Source organism: Lingula anatina, chromosome 8 (assembly GCF_051362555.1).
Source record: "Lingula anatina isolate TDL-2025a chromosome 8, LinAna3.0, whole genome shotgun sequence".
NCBI lineage: Eukaryota > Metazoa > Brachiopoda > Lingulata > Lingulida > Lingulidae > Lingula > Lingula anatina.
Genome location: NC_141774.1, coordinates 10,335,666 through 10,354,262, shown reverse-complemented (window position 1 = coordinate 10,354,262; position 18,597 = coordinate 10,335,666). Strand labels below are relative to the sequence as shown.

The window sequence follows — 18,597 nt, the reverse complement described above, 5'->3', positions numbered from 1 at the left end:
TTGAAACACAAATATTATATACAGCTACAAATAACAACAAAACGTACGACTAACTCTGCATGATGATGTAGTGGCGGGAAGCACGTGATGGTTCAGTGTTGTGACGTACTAATATTATTTGATGGCCGTAGTTAGCATCTAACACGATTTGGTGTTATTTTTGTGTTGTATTATTTTGGTGGTGGCGTGAAACTAACTCGTTATAGTTGTATATATGGCGGATGGAAGAGGGACAAATGTATAAATATATATTTTATTGATACATATTTAATCAAATGTAATATTCATGAATGTCTATCAGGTAAATATTGATTCATGTCCAATCGAGTTTTATTATCTGCTAAATACTGATAAATGTTTGATAAAGTAAAATATATTGACAGGCAGAAGTCGTTATGTTTACCAACACCCTTTACAGTTTTGATACAATGTATATATCTCAGGAAATCTGGCATATTTCATCATCAGCATAACCGATACAATGTATATATTCCTGGTTACATTGTTACTAAGGGTGCAGATAGGTGAAGGGAAATGTAATCTTGCTTCCTTTCAGTGTAATGTCAAACATTATATTACATTTGGATGTTTCTATATCTAAGAAGCATGGCCTCATGGGGTTCATTGCATATCACTTCTGGTTCTGTAATATTGTAACTAGAGCAGATGTCCATTCGCAGACATTCGTAATGGGTTTAGATGTCAGTAAATAATGTAACATGAAACCATGCATCCACCTCCTTTTAGATCAATCAAAATGTTTTGTCAATAATTATTGGTAGTACGTCCATGATGCTTATTATATCAACAGTCATATTTAAAAAGTGTTAATTTCAAGTTTTCAAAACATTTTCCCTTCGACCCATCAGTGCAAAATAATATCGATGAGTAGGTTAAAATTAAAATTAAACCACCGCACTTGTTAGCGTTTCCCCTTTGGTCTTTTATTTGCAATCAATATATTATAAACTTTAGCCACCCGTGACATGTTGGAAACCATTCAAAGTATCTCCATAGGTGAATTTTCTGCAGGGGGTCTGCCAGGGGTTTCTTTCCACGGGGTAACCAAGCCACAGAAGGCACTATTGAAAATTTACAGCCCCAGTTATTTATCAGTCTATGCAACTTAGCCCTCTGTGGCAGTCTTACGCGACCAGATAAGCCGGGACAAGAGTATCAGTGAAAACGGTGAAGTAGCCAAGAGAATAGTTTTATCGTGTTCCCAGGTGCTATCTTAGCTCTCAATGGCCGCTCAATCAAAACACACAAGCCTCCGTCAAGATAACAGTATTAAGCACAATTCTGTGTGTATACACTTCAGCGACAGTGACCAAATAGAACGACCTCCTTCGGGAACTTAGATATTTCATATAAATGACGATTTGATCGACTTTCACCAGATCACCTCACTTACGACTCCACGATTGCACGCCAGAGAATCATTTCCATTTGGGTCAACCGAGTAAATTTTTTTCAAAAACCTATCGAGTCTCGCTGACAGGTCTAAAATGTTTCTCATTTTCATTAACCAAAACTGACCACCTGAAAAGGCTAACGGACTCGACCCCCTCCCCTTTTCCTTCAAATACAGATATAGGCCCGGTTTCAGGGACACTCTTTATTAGTACGAAAGGACCGGTTTGAGACGCCTTCAGGTAAAATGCCCCTGGTGCGTTGATTTTACATTAATGATGCAATTGATAAATGTTTTGCTAATGTAAAGTCAACAAAAGTTTTCAGCGAGAATATAAGCTTCGGCGAAAGGGGGGATAGTGGGAACTGGTGCTGCGCTTTCTTCTCGCGTGTAAACCAATACAAATAGGGATATTATCAGATGATCTGTGCGCTGCTCGCGCCCCTCGCGACTTGGCCATATATCGAATGTTGTGATTATGTAAGAAGACCCAAAATGGACAAACTGAAATGCTCAACTATTTGTTTTCAAAAGGCCGAGATGCAAAAGTCTGTTCCTGAACCGGTTCTAAATTAGACACAAGCTGAATCATTCTCCCGTTAAAATAACCTTGCAAACAAAGTTTGACAACGTGGTTTGTGTAGGTTTAAATTAGAAACGGAAAAATTTAAAAGACATTGAAACATTCAGCACCCACTGATGATTGGCATACACATCTTTAAAATCATGAGAAACACATCGAGGAGATTGGCAGTAGTATTTTGTAGTTTAGAAACAACCTACTTGTTGCGCTTGAGACTTAAATCACGAACACACCTGCTTGACAGCACAGGTAAAAAAAGCAGGACTGTTTTAATAACAAACGCAAAGTGACGACGCAGGTACCAACTACGTTTAAAGGGAACGTTACACATATCCTACGCCCGTTGAAAACCACTTAGGCGTTCATAAAAATCGTACTAATGTTTCGATATTGAAAACAATTTGATGGGGTAGTGACGCTACGAACGCACGGACAAATACTTGCTACTTTTCACCACAATATATAGACTAACGACCGTATTACAGCTCTGAAGGTTATAGGCCTAAATGTATTCTGCTCGGTCAGTTACCGCCCCGAGTCCCGGACATAACTGAACTTTGCAGATCTACGAACGGCATGATGTTGAACATCCCGATAACATCTACACAAGCAAACATACGAGAATAACTGACAGGCCTTGACGCTCCACGTACGTACGGTAATTACTCGTTATGTTCACAGCAACATGCTCAACTGTCCATCCCAAAACTATCGTTCGCTTTGTTGTACCAGAAGGAAAATTCGATTTGGAATATATGCAAAGCAATTTTGGACTGCGTCGAGAAGTACTTCTTTTTAGATGAACTGTAAATGATAAACATGAAAAAAAAATTAAAATGGTGTTTGAAACCTAGGGATTGTTACCGTGATATGTACTTTCATGCAAGGCCCAAGTCCCTGCTACCTGTAAAACGTTTGATGTTATATTAGGTTGGGAAGATTGTTATCAGAGACTATTTAGTGTACAACAAATTCAATTTGCTGGAAAGTTTGCCCCCAGGTTGATCTGAGCTCATCTCAGTAAGCACAGTCCCTAAAGTAGAAACCTCCATCATGCCCCCTTGACGTCAGTGAATGCCACGTCTTCACGCTGAAAATCCACGTTCAGGATGACGTGACCACACGCCTGAAACGCAACATGGATGTCAGGCCATTGGCCCCGTCAGCCAGGTTTTGATGGCCCGTGGTTTAATCAGTAGGCTCGGGCATCTGGGTTGGTAATGGTGAACTGATATTGTTTCAGAATGCGATCAATTATGCCTTACACGCAATTCCAGAGCGCACCTGGATGGCTATGATTTAGGTGTAGAGGCAATTCCAAGCGCTTAAATCCTTCTAAATATGATCGATGGGAACTTTTAGATCGTGCTGCTCTTGGCCTTAAAGCCCTTCTTCACTACACAAGCATCTGTATGGCGCGGGTGGGCTCACATGGTCACTCTAACACTGGGCAAGCCATTATTAAAACTGGACCTCAAACTCCAGTTTTTGTTTCGACTTTGTGCAGTGTTGAACTGTTGATAATACACTATGTATGAATTACCGGGAACGGAGCCAGTTTAGAGATTTCATCTAAGTATGAATAGCTGGCGGAATTTTTAGCTACCTCCCCTCATTGCGTAGGCTTCTTGTTAGCACGTTTTGAATGGGGTTTCAATTGTTAGTAACCTAGCTTTGGCTTGACATACATCAAGGTCAACAGGTAGATCAGACAGTTTCCAGCTTTCCGCTTTATAACCTCGTTGTTATCTAGTTTGAAAAGACAGTAGGCTTCTGCTGCACTACCAGAATCGAAACCAGAGAAGCAAATTATCAGTGGCCTGCGTTGGGATTAAGGGTTTAAATATATTTAACTCTTTACTCTCTCTCTCATCATGACCCAGGAAAGCATCAATAATGACACTCGCCACCTACACCTGAAGATGTGCCATATTGGGGTTATCTATTAGACGGGGTTTAGCCTGGTTTTGCCATTCCCATCGCTTGCCTGCTTCATGCAAGAGCTCAGATCCTTATTGAAAGCTACAGCTACCCTTTCTTGCTGAACAGAAAATGAGAAAAAGCGATAGTTTTTGCACAGCACCCACAACTAATTAGCCCTTTCGACTTTTCACAACCTGAAGGTTAGACGCAAAAGCATCGGTTTTTTGTCTCGATTTTCGCGCATGAAAACTGGCAAAACATGAGCCTTTTCGCGGCAGATCAAAGGAAACCCAAACACACCTGTAAAAAACATATTTTGCCGTAACTGTCGAAGCGTCATACTGGAAACTAACATACTTTCCCATTTGTCTAGCCAATATCACCATTGATGGACGTGTAGTGGAAGCTTGGTTTGTAAATGGAGGCAAGATCGCCCCAGCTTGTGAATCTAAAAGTATTTGTTCCACCCGTAGCTTGTTATCCCAATAGACACACAAAACATAAAATGCAAATGTGTATGCCAATATGGGTGTTTAAGTGTTTTGGATCTGTTATAGGTCTATGATCTAGCCAACGTGCTCTTGATAGGGAAACGTCTAAGCGTATGTAAAACTTGAATTCAAGCTTTTATTTGAGTGATCGCCAAGGTAAATTTTCCGAATTTTAAACTCGTCAGTGTAAAGATGTAAAGTAACTAATATTTGCCAAAATGGACTTTAAAAATACCCCACAGGCACGTGCAACCTATGAAACTGACACTTGAGCCAAAGCTTGACGGTTACCCAATATATCTCGGTCGGTGAGGCTTGGATTTTGGAAGCCGGTGTGTAATGCACGATGAGGACAACGATTAACCTGCCCAATTAATAGCGATCAAGACCCATGCTGATCAGTCGCGCCATGACGCGCGGGCGCGAGCATCACGAGCATAGCGAGTTGACCCCTAGCGCTAGGGCGAGCATCGCAGGTTGACCGTCAGCAATGTTGCACGTGGTATCCTCTCATTCATTTCTTCCAGTAAAACATCCCGCTACCGCTGTGCGACTGCGCTAGGGCAGAAAGTACGTCAATCAAAAACGAATACTTCAGAGATCACGACATTTGAGAGGAAGCTGCTGACAGGCACAGGGAAGCATAGATCTGTCAATCATGTCCAAACTAGCTCCCAACATACGCATTAGGAACCACAAATAAACCAGAGTACCAATGCTATTTGTTATTAAACAATTTACGTGTTAATCATGGGCAGAGCTGCCGTCAACACGAACGCAGCATTTCAACAGGTGATCGTATTATTTTGCGTGTTATCCCCGTGGATTTGTGCAAAGAGAGTTGTGTCTAGAATGTCAAAACACTCCTGTCGGCTTGGCTATATATGGAAGGCTGAAAACATATTATTCTAAAGAAAGCTTGCATTCCATCGCAATCTGATCTAGGCGCACGGAGTCCCTCCGAAAAAACTTGATAGATATTATTAACACTATAGGGACATGAGGATGATGTGCAATGACCGTAGCAATAGGCATTAATAGCACATGATGTAATTAAAAAGTTGAATACTGTGTATGAATTAATAAGGACAAGGCAAGAAATAGGGAATGTAGGTCCGGTTAATGATCGTATAAATTTCAGTAGCTTGCACATGTAGGGACAAGTTCCCATCCTAAAATTGCAGAACACGATTCCCGCGTGCGCGCGTGTAGCATAATACTGCGCAACGAGGCCCCCGCATGGCGCGTGCACGTTACATCAACAGACAAGGATTACACATCAAAAGACGTGGATTATGGCTCAAATGTTGCCCAAATATCCGCCCTCTTGTATCTGTCACCATTATCGTCACAACTGAAGAGGCTTGTTGACGCGTGACACCAGCGAAACCCCATTGTAAAGATAAAAGTTCAGTTAGCGTCGTCGACCGTTAGTTGTTCATTCCCAAGTACAGTTGTACCCAAAAGTATCGATACACAGTAAGCGCGTTATGAATCAAGCTTATAAAAAAATAACCGTCGTGTGTCGTTATCCTTCAGCGAAACTGTATGATGTCAAATGTGGATGTGTAACAAAACAAATCGCAAGAGATTCAGAAGAAAGAAAAAAAAATTACCGCACGATATTCTGACCACAGAAAAACAAGTAGGACACCTGGTTAAACAAAACAAAACCGCAATTTATATTCAGACATCTCCAGAAACATTTTGAAATCTGGCGAAATCACAACACTGCCCTATCCCGCCAAGATGAGTTCAAACACTTTCGACCCTCTTTTTATAAACACTGCATTCATTCGGTCCAACGTCTTACCTACCGGCGTGCTTGCTTTGATGAAATACCCGATACGATGGAGATTATGTCAAATTACGATGTCAAGTGGTGAATTTTGCTTATATAACCTTATAGGAAATACGTGAAGGCTATTACCAGTGACAAGTATATTTATCCTAATCACAGTGCAATCTGACATCCTTATAAATGTTATGAGATTTCAGTAGCGCAGCATAAACTAAACAGAAGGTCACGGTGCCTATAGAATAATTGTAGAAATCATTTCGCGTTCCAGTCAATACAAACAGGGTATTTATCATCCTTTAACTTCTTAACGCAGCGTCAGGGTAAATGTCAACAGTACTCTCTGGGAGTGGTTTAGACACAGACATATCGGTGTGTATTTATTTTCATTTTCCAAACTCCTTGCTGCCAAGGTTCTTAAAAGGTTTACGCTTCCTACGAGGGACGCTAGAAAACTTGTCAGTCAATGACCTGTTGTAATGTGTCTTAATGTGGATACTTTTTGGACCTGTTTAAGGTCGCTCCAATACTTCAACAATTTTTAGAAAGCCGTTATGTCTAGGAAAGTCCCATGTGTTGATTTAGACCGTTTTGAACTGGTTCGGGGCCCGATCTAATACGGAATCACAGTATGGGGGGTCCTGCAGGGTTTTTAATAGCGAACGGTGCATGTTAATTGATGTGATTTGGTCTGATGTGATGTGGGTGTTCTTATCCCGACCTTACACACCTTCAGAGCGTTGGGTGACGTGAGCTTGGCTTGCCTGGACAACTTACGGCATGGTTCAGAAACGACGGCCATCGACGGAAGAGTCGGAAGCATTTCATTAAATGGGATTAAATGCCTTCTTTTTTACGAAACGCTGTATTTTACAATTCTTTAGTCTTAATTTCCACAATATTTTCTTTAAGTTTAAAACAATCCACCTCTGACATAGATCTGAAGTAATTTTGTTCAATTCAGAGTGAGCGTGCCACGCCTTGACTTCGTTTTCGTTCCTACACGCAAGAATCTTGTTGCCGCATTTTTAGCCCGAAAACGAGTCAGCCGCGTGAAAAGTGAACTATTTTCCTGAACTAATACCGTTGAAGTGCTCCCTTTCTCTTCCTCTGTATGGTCTTTCGTTGTATCAGATTGCTGTTTTTTCTTGATTTTTGTAAGGGTGATTTCAAAGGATATATAACTGAAGATGTTGATTGTTAGTAGAGGAATACAGTTTAACCTTGTTCACGGAAATCTCGAGCCCACTGTCTCCAAATCAGATTACAGAATAACCATCTTGGGCCTAAAATAAATAATGCGATTACCGCCAATCTTTAAAGGGTGGGACGATCAAACAAAACTGAAAACCCGCACACGTTTTTAATATAAAATTGTAATAGGTATACCCAACTTTCGCACCTCTCAGCTTGGAACGCTAAATCCCCTTACGACGGATTACGTGAACGAAGGGGGGCAATAATAACCAGCGCAAAACCCACTTTGAAAACGGCCACTGAACTCGATCTTTTTCATCAAACATAAATGACACGGTAAATTTGTTGTACTGAAAAAATATGTTTTTTGCCCGAAGCGACTTGTAAGTCATTACGAACAAACAGGCCTAGTTGGCCTGCTTTCGGTTACGTTGCTGGTACTGCTAAACTGGTGAGGGGTAAATAACAACTGCCTTTTAATTTGATTCCATAAGATGAAAAGATCGGGGGTGCAACCCAGTGTCTAGCACCAGCGGGAGGTTCCGTTATTAGAAGAAAGAGAGAGAAAAAATATACCCAACTTAGAATGCCGGCTTACTAGTTTGGCATTTATTAGAACGCATTATGTTGATACATGCGCACTTCTTTGTGTCTTAAGCGTTATTTATGTAAAGGTTAAATGTTTGTATTGACTCAGAAATCGTAAGTTATATGATGCAAGAACAAGAATACTATAATTATTTTGAGGTTCACCAAAAGTAGGTAGAACGAAAGAAATGAGTTAGGAGGAGGAGGAGGGGGGGGGGGTGAGCTTGCTCCCCGTGAAGGTATCTTTAACACCTGCTTTCAACAAAATGGAACGCTAGGTTCTTAAGAAGCTGTGCGGGGATATGAAATATTCGGACAAGTGCGAAAGACATTTCATCACTTCTTGATTAATTTTAGAAGAAACTCCCCGTGAGAAATGCACCTTAAAGGTGGGCAAAAAAGCCTGGCACACCTGCCACCGAGTACCTTATGCATAACTTGGATTTTGGGAAAAATTGAGAAATCAGATAGTTATCTGAAGCCAATAAGAACGCTTTACAATTAGGATCCCTTATTTTTCTACTTTTCTTTTGACTGTCTTGTAGTAGTTTCCAGTGGAAAGTTTTATATTTTGGATAATCTGCAAAATGTAACGATGTCCAATTTGGTAAATTAAGAGGCAAATGAAGAAGACTGCGTTTCTGGTAAATTTCATACATAACCCGGTGCTTTTTAGCAAATGTTAAAGGCTCAACACATCCTTAAATCTCCCGTCTAGAAGCACCTTCCAGGCAATCAGCAATTTGGGAAACAGGTTTCAGTTAAAAGACTCTTGCCAAATCCTCTCGAAAATCGCGCAAAACGTAACCAGTGTCAAGTACTTCTTTGGCTCTTTTCAGAAAAGGAATCATCTCTCAAGAGGTACTGAGAGGAAAGTCCTAACTTCTATTATGAACATTCAACTCTCTTTGCCAAACTGCCAGCAGTTTAAGTTACACTGTGCACATAACTGAGAATGTATCTTAGCCTATTCTCTGGCTTCAGAAATATGTTTTTTTTTACCTCTCAAACCTGGATGGAACGGGTAAATGTGGTGTACGGAATTACCCCTCTTTTACACCAGATTGGCCTTACTTCAGATTTCCAAAATGAAAAACACTTAAAAAGACTCGAGTAAAGTGGTGCTGAGACAAATCACCCAAAAATAACTTAATTTACACTACTGTCAGTATGCATTGCATCACTTCAGTTTTATCTGTTCACGTGAGTGTAAAACATTGGAAACTGTCTACTGAACGGTGCGAGCCAGCTGTGGTCTTTATACTAAACAGCGCCTATAATAAAACTATTGAAACAGGTGACTCTGGTATACTGAGAGAATTTATACGAAGATGAGCTTCTAGATAAATACAAAGGGGATTCCTCATGGCTGCCAGGGGGTCCCAGCCCTTGAGAAATACTGTTGGAAACTATGGTGAAACCAAAAACTTCATTGTGCAAATTTAAAAATAATAAAAACCTTGTGAAAAGAAAGTTCATTATCAAATCTCCTTCAAATGTTCCTTTTATTTCTCTTGAAGATAAGAAGGGAAGGAAAATGCTTTAAATCTATCTAAACGTCAGAGCCAAAGTCATAACCTTTTCATGCTTGTTGGTAATATATTGGTGTTAAAACATTTCTCCTCGTTGCATCAGTAAAGATCCAAATCAACCACAGAGACATAAGCATAATAACCTACTGGTTTTATGTCTTTCTTTCTGTTGTAAAGATCGACATATGAAAAAGCAGAACATCCCCCCTACCTGCAGTTAACAACATATCTTACCGCCGTTACAAAAATATTTGCAGCACACCTGTGTATGCATAAAATCTTACATAAAATGATAAAAAGCACTGCAGCTTGTTGCGCTGCACGGCCAATCCACAAAGAACAGTCATAAAGGTTCATACATTAGGCCTGGGGTGGTTACTTGATCTCTATCTCTGAGACAGTGGGATTTGGTTGTTTTTTGAGTATATACAAGGTGAATTGGCATGCCTTTGCCTGATTTTGGTCAGATAATAATATAATAGCAGTGGCTGCCATGACCACATGGTCCGCCTTCACTTCCTTGAAGCCTGGTTAATTCTGAAGGAAAAAAAGAAATTAGGAGAAAACCCTAGGTAGCTCAACTAATTGAACATATCCTTTGAAACACCCCAAAGGCAAATTGAGATTTGCAAATAATATGAGGCTTAAAGTCTATTCATTATTCCCTTAGCAATATAAAGCCTGGTTTGGTTGGTAACTCTAATCTGTGGAGTGTAACATTTTTTATTAGTCAAGAAATGATTTCTATGAAGATCTCCATACCTAGTCATAGTTTTACTGTCTGCTGATCATGGTCCGAAGACCTAGACCAAATCAAGGGGTTCAACATTGCCTTTAATTAAGTAACTCCCTTTTAAGCAATCATTGATTTGAGGGAATCAAAACTTGTTTGTTTAATTTTCTTCTTTTCTTCCTATCTTGCAGACTGCCTGCACAGTACATCTATCCGTCGTACATGACAGCACCTACAAGTGTCATGGCCGTCAGTCCACACTCGCCACTCTCACCGACCGGTGCCCCAGGACAGTACGCAGCCTTCGATTATGCAAACGCCGCAGCCGCATACGCAGCAGGACAGTACCCCAACGGCCTTCAAGACCCATATGCGACCATTTCACCCACAGCCGGATATGTAGCCCCAACTGCATACACATATGCCGCATTTCCACAACCAATCACATCTCCCGCCGCAGCCACTCCCACCCTGGCCGCAGCCTATCAGCCGCAACAGATCCAGGAGCGACTACAATAATGAGCTGTGATTGGTTAGAACTGTTGACAGTTCTGCAGCAAATGCACAAGAAGGGATGACACATCAATTTTACCATTCTTCTTATTATATTATATTTAACATTTTTTTTTTTTACAAATTTTTCATTAATTAATTTTTTTTGCAAAGTTGCACCAGTTGAGACTGCATCTGTTATGTTAACAAGCTCAAAAAATTTAAGGACAGACATTAGGATCAGGGAGGCATTCAAAGCACTGTTTGGCTCAGGAACTTATGGTTTGCTGATTGGAATCTCCTCATAACGACATCTTTCTCCTACAGATGAACGATAAACATGCTGTCATGAAAAGACACACCACCACCATCATCAGCGGAAAAAAAATCATATCTGAATTAAAAAAAAAAACTCAAGGAGAAAAAACAGACAAACGTCAGGTGGATATGATATAAATATCACTGACAAGTTAATCAACAATTGTTCTACGACCCATCCAGGGAGTGTCATGGCAACCACCAAGATATATATAGCTAAGCAGGTACTAACTGGTGAATTTTGCTTGATGTGCCAACCCTGAAAGAGACTAATTGTTATTGTTATTTCATAATAAGTAAAGCTGGGGTTGGGGGGAGGCTGTTTTTAACTATGGGTAGGGAGGGGCCAGGATACAGGACTCCAACATGTATGTATATTTCGATGGTTAACGTGGGCAAGGAGAGACAAGATGCCAGATGCCAGGGATAATCAGATGAAGGAAATGGAATTCTCTGCTTAACTGCTGATGTATATGTAATCGTTCTTCATTGGGAGCAGTGGAGCTGGCAAAATATATGGCCAAGAATCTCAAATAGACAAGAGACCCGTGGTGTGTATTTCTCATTTTCTGCGTCTGCCATCTTGGTTTCCTTGCCCATAAGACGGACACACAGCTGTCTCAGACTATATTATCTATGCACCAAAAGGCATATAAAAATGGGGTAACTCGTATATTTAAGAGTTGGGGTAAAAGTACCATATTAGGTAGTTAAGTAGTTGTCTGTACATATCAGTTAGGTACCTAAGTATATAAATACATAACAAAGTTATAGACATGACATAAAAAGGCAGGAGAATTCACTTGTTGTGACATAAACATTCAGGCTGGAGCTTTCATCAATATCAACAGGTCTTAGTTTTTAACTGGTTAAGGGACAATTTAAAGCAGAGCTGTATATGTATATATATATATATATATACACACACACACACACACTATAAAACATTGGTAGATACAATGGCAGATTTATTGGCAGGGCTGTTGCCATGGTTATAATGGGAGGAAGAGAAACAAACATTGCCCAAAGTGCTGAACATCTGTACAAGTATCGACTGTTTCTTCCAGAGCTGGGATGATATAATCTTTTATTGATTCCTTCAAGCTGGAATACGAGTTGGCTATGTCTCTTTTTGTCTCTTAAGACCAGTCATAACAGCCTTGCCATTCCACATACTTTTAGGACTGAGGTAGACTCTAACAAATAACATCCTTATTACTGCATCATGCATTAAAGAATCCGTCCAAAAGATTGTTTTTTTTTTTAATCGGTTTTATGTCAAGAAAATACAGAATGATCTCTGATTTGGTACAATACACATCACCTCACCTTTGTTGTTATTATTATTATTTGTATTATGTAAAGTGCTACTTTTTTTTTCGATCATTTTTTTATTTCATAATTTAAAGATCAAATGCAGTATGGACTAATTATGCACTCTGAGAACCGTAATCTCTTTAAACTTACAATCCACCTCTTTTGGAAAAGGGTCAGTATTGTAGAAAGAGACTCTAAAATTATCTATATTTATCATCAGTTTTGCAATTTCTCTCTCAACCCTGAATCAATATTATACTGGATAAAACTAAGACATTGAACAATTTGGAAGCTTATAACACACAAAGTTGTTCTGTTTCAGAAACTAAAAGAATTATCTGTTGTATTACTACTAAGATGCTCACAAGTCTATATTGAATTGGCAGAAAGCTTGCCCTTGCTTTATTAGTAACAAGTGCTACTACACTGTACATACACCGTAGTTTTATTATTATTATTATCATTTCCCAGACCACCCTCTGTTAATACAGAGGTTATTATGTTTAGTTTAGTCTTAAGTTCGTCATCGCCCTAGTGCACATCATTCATAGGCAAAATGGTGCTCCATTTGAAATACGAGAAAAAGAAATCTCATTTCACCATTTTGGGTAAGGGTACCACAACTTTCACTTTCACGGAGGATCTATTTGGCAGCCATCTTGTTTATTGTTGGTGTGTCACGGTGGCAAAAATTTACAAACTGGGACAAATTAACCCCAGAAATAAGGCACTGAGATAGAGATAGCATTTAACACACTATCTGTATTATATTTATAACCGTGCCTCAGTTCAGAAATAAGTTCATCTGTGACAAACACTGCCATGGTACTTTCTCTGTGGAAGAGTCATTTGTGGATGAGGCCTAATTAAAGCATGCTGACCAAGCGTCATGTGATGACCACAGGGTGACTAACGGTCAAGTTGACCGATTGTCCCTAATGCTTGACCATATGTCTTGCTATGTGAATAAAATTTTGAGTACCTTGTAGATTTATGTAACAAGTGCTCTTATTGGCTGTGATATCCTTGTGGTAGTCACATGACCTATGGGGAAGGCATAATTATGTCCTTGCTCGATTCGTTTTACCACCTGTACGTATTGCAAGTAAGACAACTGTACTGTTGATTCTGTTATCTAAATTATTTGATAAAAACCATGTTATGTTGTCCTTTTTAATATTATACATATTTAAATGTTGTAAAAATACGTGTAAGGCATATTGAAACCTTAAATACGTTCAACGTCCATTTTTTAATTTTTATTTCATTTTATTAAGTCGCTATATAGCCACATTGCAAGTACAATTATTACAGTAGACTAGAATATTTACTGCCTTATATTTAGTTTGTACCTCTTTGTATACAAACAAATTTAAGACACCAGCTTCGAAAATTAGATGTAACTAGACTCTTATATCAATATCTAACAGGAACAAAAAAAATTAACAATATTATAACTATGCACAACTTAGAACATTAAAAAAAATCATGCTCATCGTAATAACCATTGTTACCATGGTGACAAGGTGACTTTTTATCCAAGGCAACTGAAATTTATACATCCAGGTTAGGGGTTGATGACAATGATGAGGACGATTTCTGCCTTTATTTTTAGTGAAATCTACAAAGCAGTTTGCCATGGTTACAAAAGTCCCTTTGTTAAATCGTAGTCTCGTAGCTTAACTGTATTATAAAGGGGTCAAAAATATCCATAGCTTAGCTATATCATTATTAATATTATAAGTAGTATAGTTATAGTTACATGCATCATTAGCAGCAACCCCCGGCTGAGGGAAAACTATGTTATTTGTTTAATCTCTCCATCACTTCGTACCTTACCTATCTATTTATTAAAAAGGTTAGCTATTAAGAAGATGATAATTTTCTATCGAGGATTGTAAATGATAGTTGTGGAGAGATAGTGATGAAAATTGCCAGGGATGTACATTAAAACAGCACTTACAGTATACTAAAGTCAGATTAATTATTAATTCATTTATAGGCTATTTTAAAGTATAAATCCAATTTAAAAAAATCAGTAGATAAATGGAGTAGGAGGGCATCCAGTAGAACATGGTAACTTTTTAATCCATCAGACTTACTTTTAATAATTGTTATTATATGTACTATTCAATTTCGATAATAAAAGCAAAATAAAAAACAAGACGAGGGTTGGTTTTTTAAATTTTCTATCTGATACTCAAAAATGATCCCAGTCATAAGACACTATTAAAAAAGTTCATCTAAAAAGTCTAGAAAAAAATGGCTTTTCATTTGCTTTACTGAAATAATGAAATTCGGTGTAGTTAATCTTAAGTACATTCCTTTAACAGCTGACTACAAATAATCACTTATCTATTGCTTTATCTGCAAGAAATTGACAGAAAATAACCTCTGGGAAATGCAAGGCAGTTCACAAGTTCTGGTAATTAATTGAATTGTGTTTACACCAGATGAGAGCTGACGATGAAATGTATTATATACTACATCTAGAAGTCACGAGAAAAAAGGGAGGTGGGGACTAGAGGGGGTGGGGATGGGGGTCAACTAATGAAATTACATGGGAGAGGGGGGTCTGCTGAGGGTGAAGGGGCAAAAGATACTACAATGTCAAATGCTTTAACCTGAAAAACGCAAACTTTTGAAACCAAATTTTCTCTTCAAATTTGACTGTAAAAATGTCTGCATGTTGCATGCTTTGAAACAAAAAATCAACTGCAAAAGCATTAGCACAGTGCAAATTCTGGTCAAGCTAGTTTTTTTTTTCTTTAAATTTCATCAAAAAATATCTGTATGGTGCATTTGCCCACATTGCTTCCAAGAACTGTTGATTTGATGGGGTACATGCATAACCAGAAGTGCTCTGTGGCAATGGTTGAGCAGTGCCCCCAAGAACATCAAAATAACCCAGTCTGCTGCAGATTAGAATAGAAAATCCATGGATTCAACAGGCAATTCTGAAGAAAAACTGAGAAGTCAATAAATAAAATTTGTTCCAATAAACTGACTGAGTACACGGCAAACATTGCCTGCTTAAGTAGATCAATGTAATTCTATGGTAATTACTCAAACATTTTGAATCCCTCACTAATTCAAATATTTTATTTTTATAAACCTAATTTTGTTTTTGTCACTAACATAAGGATGCCATACAAAATTATCACATCATCAAAGATTAAGAAATATTTGCACTGTTATCACCAACAAAAAAATTGGTAGGTACAATTAATTAAATTTGTTCAACTTCATTGAACTATTACCATGTGGACTGCCTATATGTACAGACCAACAAAGAAAAGTGAATTGAAGTTCTATTTTCCCTTGGGCATGTTAAAAGTATGTGAAGAGTTAGAATACTACAAAGATCTGCCATCTGCTATTCTCTCCTTACTTCCCGTAACATTTGGAACTTGAACAAAAACTATGTATTGGAAATAGTATGAGGAAATATTGTACCTGGGAACACCCTGAAGTCTTCAGGTAGAGAAAGAACAGGTGGCAGCAATTATTTTTAAAGGTGCTTATATATGAACTGCTTCATAATATGCTTTTCTTTCAGATACAGTTGGCAAAATGTTGACAGAAAAATATTCAAACATATTTTAGCTGCCCTTTAAATACACTCCTTCCCCCACACAAAAAAAAAATGTTATTCATATTTTTTTCATCTATTCAAAACACCACAGATATTCCTCACAGGTAACTGTTTTTATCAAGGGATAAATGATAGAATGCTTAAACAATTCAAATTTTAACTCTAGGTAATCTTTAGTGATAATATAAATGTCATAAAAAACTCCCTCACACATGAAATGGGTATTAATTGCTTTTATCACTCTTTAAAAAAACTTGCACGTAAAACCACACTTTTAGTTGCAAGAATATACATCATCATCACTGTTATTATTATTATTATTACACACAAACAAACACACACAGTACACAAATTCAAAAACCAGAACATATGATGACTAATAAAAACAAGCAAATTAACACAAGGAATTCCTTCTAATTTCCCACCAGAGACATCAACATCTGGCCCTCCACCAGCTGACTTGGAATTCTTTCTCCATCAATATTATTGACTGGCATTGTGTTCGACTTCACAACTACTATTGGCCAACATAATATAATATTAATTAATTTTCCACACAGATGATACTGGAAAATTACTGGGGCCAGAACAGGGGGTGACAGAACTTCAATACTGTTTACTTAATTTGTGCTGTTAAATTTTAATGCGTTTACTTTTTGTTGGTGAAATTATGGTAAAGTTAAAGTTATAAGAAACAGCTCTGTTTCAGTGAAGTAGGGGCAATAGAATTCTAGACAATTCTTTTAAATGGATTGTTTTAAAGAGATGAACTGACCACAGAAAGCCAATCCGATGACTGAGAACAATTACAACATCTGTGAAATAAAGAAAATAAAACCAAACACAGACTTTTAACAAACTAATTGTGTTAATATATCAAAATATAAAACATATATTTATTTATTTCAAATAGTTCCATGACTGAGTAAAGATGATGGAACATAAATAACAATAAGAGTTTAGTTGCACTCTCTATGCAATACCTATATACAACATATATCGAGTGCAAAGTGTTAAAATGCGACAGTGTTAAAATGAAGTTTAGGTTTTTTAAAAATTAAAATCACTTTAAATAAACATTTAAAATGAGTAAAAAAATATTCAAGATATTAAAATCTTGTAATATCAGACTGACTGAGACATGGCTACATGAGGCATGAGTCAGACCAGGCAGAATATCTCCCAGGAAAACAATTAACTGTACAATGATACAAAAATCTATCGAAACATATTACCGAAAGACACATTTCATATTTGTTTGCTACTTAATATTTACCAACAACAATTGATAGTCTTTTTGATCAATGCCTCACTTGACTAAAACAGTTCATTTGCTTACAAAATGTTAAATTAAGTGATATAGAAACTAACACCTACACAAGCACTCATTAACATCAATATAATCCAAAGCATTTTTAGAAAATAAAAATACATATCATTTTGCAGAATACCCAATCAACCCTCATTGATAAAGCAACAGGAGCTGTTCTTTCACCCCTTACGGGCCTCACTGCTGAAGAATACTAGAGAGCACACACAATTGTTCATCATCGATTCCCATTGCTAATCTTTTCAACCTCGTAACCTCGTCTTGTTAATTAATTATGTAGCTCAAGCACTGTGACACTACACAGAACAAGTTAACTAACGGTGAGAGCTTGAAAGACTTCACGGACCTTTTTATGTGGTGTTGGAATGTGACCAGACGTGCGATTTTTTTCATACTTCATTTGGCGTGACAAAAGGACGGGATTTGACATTGCGCCTTGTGATAATTACGCGAAACAATATCAATAATGAGTAGAATAAAGAAACGAGAGTGATCTTTTGTTGATGAAACTGACCCAACGTTCTCAGAACACAGTCGTTTGTCTGGTCAAAACTCTCTTTGTCCAGTTACACAATTAAACAAGACCCCTCTCTTTGAGATGACGGAAGAGGTTAATCGCGTTATTAGCAACTCGTTCAATTTTTTCCTTTTATCTTCTGTTCTCTAGGCCAATACTGCAAAATTAATGAACAAATGATAGTCAATTTGTGGGGAAGAAAATCTTTATATTAATTTGACCCTGTAAGGGTTTTAGACCTGTTGTTCTCAAAGGATTGGCAGCAAGTTTTACAATTATCTACCACTTTTTTTTTAATTCAAATGTCTGATGTTCCATAAACACGACTAAAGAAATAAAAAATAAATAAATAAATAAATCAACCATTAAATAAATAAATAAATCAATAAAGAGAGAAAGATTGAAAATTATTCATACTGAGTACAAAAAGAAAAAAATATGAATCATAAAAACTGTCATTCGAATTACCAACTTTTTTGTAAAAAAAGTACATACTAATCAAACCAATTAAACACATCGTACATGTAACTTTCACTAGATCTGGATTTTGTTCCAGCAGCTGCAGTTCTGATTAAATGAAGCATTTCCTTCCCAAAAGAGATAAAAATAAGATTTAAATTTCCTGTGATGACATTTCCTGTCCTAATATTTAAACATTCAAACACTGGTACTGCTACGGTTTCTTCATTTGGCCTAGTTTACCTAATCACTTTATATTCTGATTTTTTTCTGCATGTACAATTACAAAGGTGACTTACAAGTCAAATCC

At 37.6% G+C, this 18,597-nt stretch overlaps 1 protein-coding gene across 4 annotated transcripts in view; it reads left to right on the top strand.

Annotated features, from left to right (window-relative positions):
- LOC106167805 (RNA-binding protein 24) overlaps window positions 1-14,550 on the top strand; it is a 37,819-nt gene extending 23,269 nt beyond the window's left edge. For all 4 annotated transcript variants that reach the window (XM_013546682.2, XM_013546680.2, XM_013546681.2 and 1 more), the window contains one exon: window positions 10,451-14,550. In XM_013546682.2, the coding sequence (XP_013402136.1) occupies window positions 10,451-10,778 (328 nt within the window). In that variant the 3' untranslated portion in view covers window positions 10,779-14,550. The remainder of the gene's footprint in view (window positions 1-10,450) is intronic.
- Window positions 14,551-18,597: the final 4,047 nt, after the last annotated feature.